At 42.6% G+C, this 12,707-nt stretch overlaps 1 protein-coding gene across 1 annotated transcript in view; it reads left to right on the top strand.

The window, feature by feature from the left end:
* ZPBP (zona pellucida binding protein) overlaps window positions 1-5,880 on the top strand; it is a gene marked incomplete at its 3' end in the record, with an annotated part of 45,234 nt that extends 39,354 nt beyond the window's left edge. The window contains exon 8 of the mRNA XM_081079378.1: window positions 5,786-5,880. Within this exon, the coding sequence (XP_080935504.1) occupies window positions 5,786-5,880 (95 nt within the window). The remainder of the gene's footprint in view (window positions 1-5,785) is intronic.
* Between the last annotated feature and the right edge of the window lie 6,827 nt (window positions 5,881-12,707).

Raw genomic sequence — 12,707 nt, 5'->3', positions numbered from 1 at the left:
AGTATGCACATATCACCTATTCCGAACCAATTTTATACCCTGTCATTGCTTTATCTCCTACGAGTTAAAGTGACAGATACGGACACAGCGGCAGCCTGCTGTGAGGCCTCCGCAGTCTGTCGTCTTCCCTTTCTGCTCAGGTCCACCTCAGAATTTTATTCCAATTCAGTATTTTATCCTTTTCATTTTGATTGAGGGGACCCACACTGGTGAATAGTATTGGTTTGCATAATGATCAATAAATATGGTGCCGTGCCTTAAGTAACTCCTGCAATTGCTTTGTTTGGGCTCAACACTCACATACTACAGGCATTGAAATGAAACCATGTAGTGACATGTCTATATCCATGAAACTGTCACTGCCACCGAGGAAAAGCTCTCTGCCATATCCTGAGTTGTGCTTGCGCCTGTTTGTAATCGATCTTACCTCAGCATCCATTCCCAAGCAAATACTGATGCGCTCAATGTCACTATAGATTTGCATGCGTTTTCTTTTCCTAAGTTTCTATTATATAAATGAAGCACGTGGTCTCTAATTTCTGTCTGAATTCTTTCACACAGTGTATGAAGTTGAGATCTGTCTGTATTGATGCATGTATTAATAGTCCGTTGCTCTTCACTGCTGAGTAGTATTCCATTGTACGGATAGACCACATTGTACGGATAGACCTGATGATGGGCCTTTGGGATGTTTCCAGTTGTAGGCCATTACAAATAAAGCTGCTCTGAACATTCCTGTACAAGTCTTTGTGTGGACATATGTTTTCAGTTCTCCTGGGAAAATACCTAGGACTGCGATTGCTGGGTTGTACGGTAAGTGTCTGTTTAACTTTATTTAAAAAAAGCCAAGTTAGTTTTTAAACTGGCTGTACCATGAAGGTGAGGACGTCCAGTTGTTCTAAATCCTTTCCAAAGCATAGTGTGGTCTTTCGTTTTGATTTTAGCCATTCCGATGTGTGTGTAGTACTAGTAGTATCTCATTGTGGTTTCAATTTTCATTTTCCTTTTGAAAGATATTTTCAAGTTCCTATTGGATATTGATTTTCTTTTGCACAGTTGTACAGATATCTTCCCCATTTGTAAGTGGTTGGTTGAGTTACCGAGTTGTAAGAGTTCTTAATTTAGTATGGACAAAAATTTCTTAATATAGCATGGGCAGTGTTTCTTTCTGAACATAGCCTCCTAAAGTGTGGCTTGCATTTTTGTTTTCAAAGAAAAAGTTGAAGACGTCCATTTATTACCTTTTTATTCAGTGGTTCATGTGTTTGTGTCTTCTAATAAATCTTTCCTATTCTAGGGCCACAAAGATTTTCTGCCGTGCTTATTGTTTTGTGCTTTGGAGTTTTACTTTTGGGTTTTAGGTCTATTGTCCATTTTGAGTTAGTTTTTCTCTTTACCATAGAGATACCTGGTCCTGGTGACCCTGCCCCATTTGTAAGACTTCTTTCTCTATTAAAATTTCCTTGGTACCCCTATCAGAAATTCACCTGGTTCCATTTGTGTGGTTTTAATTCATCTACATGTCTGTCATTGCACTGATACCAAAGTGTCTTAACTTTGTAGCTTTATAGCAACTATTGTTTTACATTTAAAACATTGCTTTGGTTATTCTCTATTTTTTTGAATTTCTATATACATTTTAGAATTAGCATGTCAATTTCTACAAATAAACCTACAGTAATTTGAATAGATTGCATGGATTCTAGAAACAAAATTGATGATAATTGTTATCCAAAACATATTTAGTCTTCCAAACAGTGAACATGGTGATTATGCATTTGTGTAAATACTTTTAAATTTGTCTCAAGGATATTTTGTAGTTTTCATTGTGCTGTTCTAGCAAATATTTTCTTACATTTATTCATAAGGGTGTTCCCTTTTTTTATATTCTACTGTAAATGGAATTGTATTAATGATTTAATTTTCCAGTTAGCATAAAATAATACAGTTGATTTTTAAATATTAACCTGGGTCCTGTGATTCTGTTTCATTCATGTATTAGATCTCATAATTATTTTGTAGACGCTCTGTGTATTTTTATATGAATAAACATACCATCTACAAACAATAGTCCTTCATGTAAATCTTATCCTTTTATTTTTTTTTACTTTATTTCAGTGGCTGGGTCCCCCAGAACCATGTTGAATAGAAACAAAAGCTGGCTCTCTTGCCCTCTTCCCAATATTAGAGATAAATAACTTTTTTCACTCTTAAGTATGATACTAACAGTAGGATCTTCCTGGATGCTTGATGTTAGTTTGAAGCAGTCCCCTACTACTCTTATTTGCTGGTGTTGATCATCAATAGTTAGTGAATTTTGTCCTTTACTTTATCTACATCTTTCGGAAAAAACATGATTTTATCCTTTATTATGTTAGTATAGGAATTTGCATTGATTGATTTTCTAATGTTGAATCAACGTTGCATTCCTGAGATAAACCCTACTTGGTCATGATCTTTTATCTTTTTTATTTATTATTTGATTTGATTTGTTAATATTTGCACCTTTTTTCAAGAGAAATATGTTTATATTTTTTATAATCTATTTGCCATTTGGGGGGGATATACTTATGTTAACATCATAAAATGAGTTAGGCATTGTTCCCTCCTACTTCATTTTCCAAAAGAATTTTTGTAAGGTTGGTATTATTTTTTCTTTCAATACTTGATGGAATTAATCATGGAAGCAGTCTGTTCCATTGATCTATGTATTTGTTTTTTTTTTTATTGTAGCTGGTGAATGCTAAGATTATGTAGTGTGATTTCTCTCTTTTATCTTTTCTTAGAAAGCTGTTTTAGCTATTCTAGTTCCTTTGCTTTTCCATATAACATTTTGAATCAGGTTGTCTGATTTAAAACCAACAATGAAAGTATTTTTATGGAATTTTGGTAGCAATTGTGTCAAACATATACATTAATTTAAGATTTGGGAGTTCTGATACCTTTACGGTATTGGATCTTCCAAATCCATAAGCACAGTAGGACTATCCATTTATTTAGATTGTCTGATTTCTTTAATCAGTGGTTAGTAGTTATCATTAACAGGTCTCACGTACAGTCCTGCATCACTTAGTGATGGAGATACATTCTCAGAAATGTGTTGTTTGGCATTTTGTTGTGCAAACATCATAGAGTGTCCTTACAGAGATCTAGGGGTTGGAGCCCACTGCACACACTTGCTCCTGGGCTACAAGCCTGTACAGCATGTTGCTGTACTAATAGTGTAGGCAGTTGTAACGCAATGGTAAGCATTTGTGTATGTGAACGCATCTAAACATAGAAGCGCTACAGTGAAAATATGGTATAAAAGATAACGAGTGTGTGCCCACTTGTGTTTGGAGGCCCCGGGGAGGGCTGTGGAGGGAGATGCCCTGGGAAGGGGAGGAGACAGCAGGAGAAAGGGGGCAGAAAAGGAAGAGAAAAGGAGAGCAGAGACAGAAAAAGACCCAAAGAGAAAAAGCTTGAGACAAGAAATAAGAAGAGAAGGTCAGGATAAGGGCAAAAGTGAGCGTGAGAGCGAGGGAGCATTGGGAGGAAACAGAGAAAAGAAAGGGAGGGAAAGGGAAGGGCTGTGTGCCAGAGCACGTGCGTGCGCATGGGTGTTTTGGGGCAGGCAGGTCAGGCCCCGGGCTCCTCGGCTCCCTCACCAGCTGCAGGCCCAGCCACGGGGGGCTCAGGGCAGCGGGACAGCGTGCTGAACCTCGCATCTCGGAACTAGCAGTAAATGCAGCATTGTAGTCAGGCTCAGCCTTTTCTTTCAACATCACAAACATTTTGCTTATAATCCATTATAATCTTCTGGCGCCACCGTTGTACACGTACTTGGTCATTGCCTGAAACGTTGTTATGTGGCATGTGACTGAATGTCTGTTAGGTCTGTATCGAGTTGTTTCATTTGCGGGGAGCTGTTATCAGTGGTATGGATTGACTTTTGGATTCCGGTATTTGTTGCTAGTATTTAAAAATATGATCATTTGTGTTGGTTGGCCTTGCCTTCTGATATGTTGCTAAACTCCATTCCACTTAAAAGACAACAAAATATTTTAGGCTATACACTGGGAGAGAGTGCTACAGTCTTATCTGTAGCCTCTATCACTCAGAGGTATTACACTAGTATCTCTCTGTAGTATTACACATACTTTATTGTGAAGGTTTGTTAATTCTCAGAATAGTTATTAGAAGACCGTATTTATAAACTTGCATTTAGATGATTTTATGCCAGTACCAATTCTTTTGTGACAATAAAAGTATTTGTGTAGACTGCATGCAGATTTCTCCTCTCTATGTGTCATGATTTAACACTTTCAGTACCTTTGCCCAGCATTTCTATAGTTGTGTTTCGAGAAATACTAATACGTGTTTTGAAAGAACGTACACCATGGTCACACACATTTAGGAATATTTTATTCCATCAGAATTGTACCACATACACTCTCGTTATTACTCTAGCAGGTAAATCTGATTAACTCTGTTTAACCAGTTCTTTTTCCACATGAAACATAATTCCCCAAATAAAATATCTATTAAAACCCGAGGAACTCTGTGGAACCTAGAATGGAAAATACTTTCTCTGAGTAACGCTTAAAATATTTTCCAATTTGAAAAAATGTATTTAAAAGGAATGATGTGAACTTAAATAATATAATACGACCCAGAGCCAAACAGTGACATGTATCATGGAATCATGGCTCCAGGAAAAGACTGTTCTTTGTTCCATGATAACCATGCCTTTGGTGCGCTGTTAGCGGCGCTGGCAATCCCTGGCTGACTACATTCCAGTACCAAAAGGAGGAACAGGGTAATCAGAGACCCCAGCCCAGCTGGAGGGCCCCTTCCCCCAAGGCAAAGAGTGGGGTAAGCATTTATCAAGTGCCCGGTGACCCCCTGGATTGTTTTCTTCTGAGTCATTCCAGGCCTCACTGAATAGTGTGGACCTGCTCGTTACTGCGCCTGTTGTACAAATGAGGAAACTAGAACTAAGAGAAGTTACTACCCGGAATCCCAGAGTTCATCAGTGACAGAGAATGTCCTTGACCTTTGTTTCTTTCTATCCTTCTTTACTTTCTGTTATGCAGCGGTAACTGTGGTAACATACTCATGATATACATTATCCTTATGTTAGGGATGGTCAATTTGAGTTCAGTTAGGCTAAGTAACTTTTCCAAAATTACACATTTATCAACTCATAGCAGAAATAAGCTGCAACTCCTCTCCACATTTGGCTGTCTTTATACATCTAAGTCATGGTTCTCACGGGAGTATCATACCTTATGTGGTTCCACCATAGGTGGAACCTTGACCTGTGTGGATTCTGCTGTAACTTATTGGATGGCCCGTTCAACCTTTTAAACTCAATGTTGTGTGATCAGTACAACTATTTTAGGCCATAGTCTTGTTCTAATCCAGGATCAGAGTGAAAAGTTAAAGCTTTTCACCTTATATGAGGTATTTAGAGTGGTCAGATTTCATAGAAATAAGTAGTAGAATGGTGGCTGCCAGAGGCTGGGGATGGGAGTGGGGAGAAGTTCACTGGGTGTGGGGTGGCGATTCTCCCAGATGGGAAACCCTGGAGGTTAGTTGTACAGCAGCGTGAACATATGTAAGAGTACCACACCGTACATGTAAAAGTGGTGATGATGGTAAATTGTATGTTACATGTATTTTACCACAGTTAGAAACAAAAGTTTTAAAGAAAACAGAACCTTTGAAAATGTATCCTCCATGTCAAGTAAGCCGCACGGCATTTGAGGAAGCCGCTGCTTATTAACTGCCTCTCTCTCCACAGTGATCTGCAGCCCTGGCTCCTACAATCCCCGCGATGGGACGCACTGCCTTCGGTGCAACAGCAGCCTGGCCTACGGGGCAAAGGCATGCAAGTAGGCCGTCGCGGGCTCCTCGTTGGTTTATTAAACACAGAAGTATGTGTGGAAACAGTAACATAATAAATCACTATTATGCCAAAATTAAATGGATCAGATTTTACAAAAAATGGTGTCATCATTTTAATTGAAAACTGCATGTCCAAAAGCTTTATGGAGGCAACCTCCAGTATTCCTAATTCATTAATGCCAGACCTATAGTGGACCCCAAAGTATTTCTTGTATCATTGCTTTTCAAAAATAGTTGCATATACACTATAGGGTTAGCCCGAAAGGTTTTCCAGGATTTTCCAAAAAATATCTCCAGGCTGTCTTCACTGTACGCCGACCCATCTTCCATGTTCATTTCCATTTCAGCTTGGTCATTTCTTTGATTTAATTTTATGGGATTTTATTTCTTTTACTTTGACCTTTCGTAGTTCAAAGTCACTTTTTGGAAAGCCTGCGAATCTTCTGATTACAGTTTGAGCCACTTTCGTGTAAAGCCCAGTCCCAACAATACCATGGGTTTTTAATATAGTTTAATGTGGGTATCTTAAATATCTCATTTTGAAGTCCTTTAAATTGTCTTTTTGACCTTTTAGAATGGAGTAATCATTGTATGTTCCTAAATGAGCATTTGAACTTTCACAATGTGGAGAGAAACAGAAATTAAGCAATTTCTTTCCCCGAGAACACCTCTAGGGAAGAGGATCAGTCATCACCACTTTGATTTCATTTCCTTCACTATTAGAGTATTACGTGACAGATGGTACTGCCATCCTCACTCATGAATATGAAAAATTGAATATGAAAAATTATCCACAATTTAAAATACAGGAAAATACATGAGTAACTTACAAAGCTAGCAGACTTTCAGTTTTCTAATTATTGTTTTATTCATATTTGTATCAACTTTATACTCTTGGACATTTCCACTTTTCCCTTTACATTCCCTTTCTTAAGACATAAACATGTTGGACCTGGGCACGATTGTGTAAGATGGTGACAGGAAACAAGGTCACTTGTACCCAGGCTCTATTAGGCTGCTTTTAATTGACCAGGTAATAACACTGTCTCACATGACTCCATTCCATGGACACATATTACCCTGGAATCCTCCCACAAATACAAAAGGGAAGAGAAATGACATTTCTTTATTAGGCCTGATGATGTTTCTTAAAAAACCCTTTGGACTTTCAGGGTCATGATGTAATTGTTTTCGTACAGTTTGAGAGATTTATCAGGAGCCCTCTTTCCTCGCATATGTAACGTGTTTGCCGTTATTCTGTTTGTTTGACTTATCATTCCCCTAGCACATGTTTTCTGTAACCAGGAAAAGACCTACTCAGTGTCCATCTCTAAAACAATACAGCCTCCTAAAGTTTCCCAAATGTCCTGATTGTATAATAAGGTGGATTGAAATGCATATCCTTCTCTTTGTACTCCCTAAGTTCGATGGCCTGTTATTTAGAACTGCTAAGGAATGTAAGTTTTGACACTTTTTTCTGAGGCCATGAAAACTGTCAGGTCAGTATCTTGTCAGGCTGGGAAAGCAGAAGCTGAGTTACAGTGGTGGTGTGGGTGCTGGAGATCAGAACCCAGTCAAGAAGAGACAGGAGATGTGGGATAAGAGGAGACAAAAAGCAGGAGCATGACCAGAGTAAGGTCTGTGGCCATACAGATTTCGGATACACTTAAATTCTAATCCGATGGTGGGCGGAATTACAAAGCAACTTGAACTCCCACCCTGACTCGTTTCCAATGTTAGAGGTAAGGCATTGATTAGAACGAGTAGGACCCTTACAGTGGAGGCGAGGATATGTCAAGCTGAGCACGTTAAATCCAACATCCCACTGGCTTCTGTTGTCAAGAGAAGCAGCCTTCCCTCCCTCCCCCGAGGAGCTAGCCTCCCTTTGCCCGAGGAATCTATAATGGTCTTCCTGAAATAGCTACCTTGCCTTCTCCACCTTCATCATTTTTCATTGCTTCTGAACTTAGACCTCAACTTGAATCCTGGCAGTTTCCAGGGTGTTTGGTACCAGGTGTTACCCACCATACATACCAAAAAATTGCAGTAGCTAGCCAGTTTCCACCGAAAACTCCCTGGGGCACCCATGCTGTCAGAAGCACCTGTGGGGACCCGCCAATGAGTTCTGTTCTGTATTATGCTCTTCCCTTGAGTGGGTAGAACCTGTGACTTGACTTGATACCACAGAAGGAAGCTGTCAAAGGTGGGAGAGTCACCCTCGTGGTTAGCCTACGTTCTGTAAGACCCCATCTTAGCAGACGAGAGTGAATCCCCCTGCTGGCACTGAAGAGCTGCCACGTGGTGAGGGGGCCCGTGAGGGCACCAAGGGGCAGGGCAGGGACTTGCAGGGGGCGCTGAGACCTGACAGCAGCCCCCAGCTGTCAGAGCGGGGAAAGCAGGGCCCCAGTTCAGAACTGCACGAAGTTGAATTCTGCCGACAACCAATGCGCTTAGAAAGAAGACCACGTGCTCCAGAAAGGACCCAGCCCAGCCAACAGCTCTCCTGAAGCTCTGTTCCCCACAGATGGCCCTGTGAAGATACGCCCAGACTCTTCACACACAGGGCCCGAGATGGCTGGTGGGGCTGTTTCAGGCCATAAATGTGTGCACAAGATAGAGTACCTGGTGCACGTGGGAGCAGGTCCTGAGAGTATTCAGTCAGAGTGGACGGAAAGTGACAGTGGATGCACCGATTGGATTGAGAAGGATTGATTACCGGGTTCTGGACTCAAGGCATTGATTGAGCAGCTGCAGGTAGCACTCACTGTCGCCTCACCTGCTTGGCTGAACTCTGACCCCGACAGTGGATTACACTGAGGTTGACAAGTCTGGGATTACTTGATGATATGCACAGTTCTGTGAGACGTGCATGTCAGAAGGGTGGGTATACGCCCCACAAAAACTCAGGAACCTGACACCCCGGTGAAAGTTCTAGGGGTCCTGTGATCTGGGACATGTTGATATCCTTCTACGATTATGGACAAAATTTTGTCATCTGGCTTCTTTCACCAAGAAAGGAGTTCAATGCTGAAGAGGGGGTTCTCTTGATTTTGGGGTCCATGTTTGCTTCAGCAGGGTGGTTACTCCTGCTCATTTACTAGTAACCTAACGGGCTGTCGAGGGGGCCCTGCCACTATTCCGGCCACTCCCCATTGGGCAGTGTGGCCCAGCCAGTAAAAGTGCGCTGGCAATGTCACAGCAAAGCAAAGTGCTGTGTGGCCTCGGAAGGTCCCTGGAGGTGATGTGAGTCAGTGTGAATTTTGGGGATGTCAGGAAAAGCCATGCCGTCCTCTTCAGATAACTGTTCTCCTTATGAGAAACCGCTTCGGGCTACGTGTTGGGTTCTAGTCCTGGCTTCCACGACACCATGTGACGTGAGCTGCCACGGGGAAGTGGGTGTGTTCTAAGGCCCTGAGCCAGGAGGTGGGCGGTGCACAGCAGCGCTCACCGGCCACTGGAGTGGTGCCTTGTGAGAGCCGGCTCAGGCGGCCCTGAGGCAGGGGGACATAATGGGCAAAGGGCTCAGACTCGCAGGTTCCCACTCCCGCCTCCTCGCTCACCCTGCATCTATGACTCGGGCAGTTCTCTGTGGAAGTTTACTGGGGGAGAGATGTTTGAGCCTGGTTGTAGGAGATTTTACGTGATACCTGAGCAGCACCCAGACGAGCACAGCTACAGCCATTCTCCCGGGTGGTCCCAAAGGAGTGCTGAAGTGTGACCTTCTCAATGGGTGGAACGGTGACCAGCGCCCCTGTTTTCCACTTTGTCGGGAATGAGAGATGGTGCAAAGTACAGATCTGCATAGATTCTGAGCAATGAGTCAACAATGATCAGAGACGTGGACATGAGGTGACAAGGTGTCGTGAGGAAAGGTGTGTGACTAGATCTCTCCAAACGAGTGCAGAGTGTGCCCACTGAACAGAAGCTGCACAGGACAAGCATGAGAATCCAATGGACAAGATGACCTGTTCTGTGGCCAATGGTCAGCCTCTCCCTACCAGCCATGGACAGAGTGGCCATGGTGACAGACGAGGGTCTGCCTGGCCACCACGCATACCCTGTGCGGCCACTCCGACTGCCCAATCTTCCAGCAGCAGACTCCACCCAGGAGCCCCCAGGATGGCAGCGTTTGCCCAGGACACAGCCACCGGAGAGCAGGCTAGGTACATCGGCTCAAGTTCATCAGGAAGGGGCGGCACTTTGCTCCTACTGGAACTGAATGTCGATTTGCTTTTGAATATTTCTGCCAAAAGCAACATCTGTGCAGTTACTAAATGCTTTTAACTGCTGGTATTACATTCATCGTAACCTTACTGCTGACGAGCGGCCTTGTTTTATAGGAAACGAGAGGAGCCAATGGGCTCAGGCTCATATAACTTCCTGGCATTGCCATGTACCCCATTACCTTGAAGTCTCTGGACTAATGGAATGGGGGAGCAGCCTGTGGAAGCCAGAGGCCCTGGGAGACTGGATACCAGGAGGTCGGGCAGGGGCCTGTGGGTGGCACATGGCCATGGACACAGTGTGAAGACTTTCACTCCCAAGTTAACATCAGTAGAAAGCCTGTGGCCTCCTCCTGGGGGAGACGCTGAAGGTGGGTACTGTGCCTCAGCCAGCTGACGTCACCAGCTTCCATCATCAGCTGCCCCAGAAGCCACAGGAACACATGAACAGAACGGCCAGGATAAAAGATGGAGTTCCATACGGCCCCGTTGGCATGGACTCCTGCTCTCCTGGGCTCTTCTAGCTAATGCCATCTCTGCATAGCAAACCTACGTGCACCAGAGACTAACACTGAGTTTCCAATGTGGCACTATTCGTCAAAGCCACCATCCATCCACTTGGAGGCAGGTTGAGCCAGCCAGCTCCTTTCTGGAAGACAAACCTCCCCGCTATGTATACAGCACCACCCCCGGGGCCAATAGCAGGCCTGGAATCCTGCACAGAAGAGGGTCCAACCAGGGGTTGGATGTCTACTCAGTGTGGAAGGTGCAGGAATGGACCAGGCACAGCCCAGGGAGGGACAGGAGTGCCATGTGCTTCAGCGGGGAGAGGGCTGAGTGAGAAGCCAGCCCCCCAGGACCACTGAAACCAGGCTAAAGGTGCAGTTTCCCACCGCTGGTTCTTTGCCTGGGGTAGGGTGGGAATAGCCGGAAAGGCTGTCTGGTTTGGGTCATCTGTTTCCCGTCCTTCATTTTTTCATGGCGATATGTTTTGTCTGTCTGTTGGCAGATCTGAGACCTACGGGAGGCAGTTGGATGCTGAGGAACTCCCTGCAGGGGGTCCTCAAACCCCAAAGCTCTTAGGGGCCTCCTCCTCCTTTCTACCTCCCAGTCTTCCAGTGCATGCGTGTCCAGGGGTTTTAGTAGGAGAAGGAGCATCTTGGAGGAAGGGTGCTACTCCACTGCGGCTGAAGAAGACATTTCCCACGATGCCATTTTATTAGCTTAATATCGTCAACATCTGTAGTGACTTCTCCTTTTCCGCTCCTGACATTGGCGATTTGTGCATTTTCTTTCTTTTTGTTCTGTATTGGTCGCGTTTGATTTATCATTTCTGTTGTGACGTAGCCTTTGTCCTGTGGGAAATTTGAGTTCTATCTCTTAATTGGCAGCATATGGAGACAATTTAGTTTTTCTTATGATTTATAATTTAATTGAACTGTTGTCAGGATTTATAACCTCTGTGATGTCGGTTCTTTACAACGTGTTGAGAGTTATGACTTGGCATAAAGTCTTTGTTTATAAATTATCCACATGTACTTACAAAAAAGTATTTTGTAATTTTTCCAGAATTACGTTCATGTCCACTAAGTAAGCTTTGTAATTATTTCTTCTACATACTTGATTATTTACATACTTTTACATACTTTTATTATTATTTTATCTCCTATTCATTCCACAAGTTACATGTAAAAACATTACCCTATAAATTATGTATACTATCCTTATCAAGAGCTAATAATTATTGGTCCTTTACCATTTTATATCCTCATCCTTTAAAAATGCAATTGACATAAAGATATTTTCAATCAAATGAAAACTGAAGAAAAAAATTACCACCAGTAGAAATTCATTTTTAAAAATACCAAAAAATATTCTGCAGGCAGAAGGAAAATGATGAAAGGAGGAATAAAAGTCAATTAAGTTGCAAACACAGAGATATGGCTAAATAGGGACTATTAGAAAAATAATAGTAAAGACTTGTCATATTGAAAACACACAGAATTAAAATACATGTAAGCGATAGATACATGTAACAAAGAGGTAAATGGAGCTAACCTGTACTGTGATTTCTGCATTGTCTGCAAAAATGATAAAGGTTAGGTCCTGCTAATGTACCCGTGTGTACTGTAATCTACAGGGTACAGTTTCTGTATTGGGAATTCTAGAGCAGCAGTTACTTTCCTTTAGCTCACTGAAGAGATTCAACCACCTTCAGAATTCCACTGTTCCTTTGGATACCGTGGCCTTATAACTGCTCCTTTGGATACCGTGGCCTTATAACTGCTTCTGTTTCCTCTGGCATTGAGATTTCCATTTTTCTGTTTCACTGTCGTGTTGCTACTTGGGAACTCTTCATGGCTGTTCTCCTTCATCAGCTTTAGAAAGTGACCAGCCGTAATCTTTTCAGCAGATTGCTCCTGTTTCATCCTCTCCCTGCTCTCTTTTTGTAATTTGAAATGTTCTCCTGTGCTTCCTTATGCATTTTCTACCTGTGCTGCTTTTTTCTTTTTTTTGACTCTGTCTACAAATTCACTATTTTCTCTTATGCTCTAGCATGTGGTTAAACTCATTCAACTGAATCTTTAATCTCAG

This window comes from Rhinolophus hipposideros (genome assembly GCF_964194185.1).
Source record: "Rhinolophus hipposideros genome assembly, chromosome: 18".
NCBI lineage: Eukaryota > Metazoa > Chordata > Mammalia > Chiroptera > Rhinolophidae > Rhinolophus > Rhinolophus hipposideros.
This window is presented reverse-complemented; position numbering and strand designations above follow the sequence as displayed.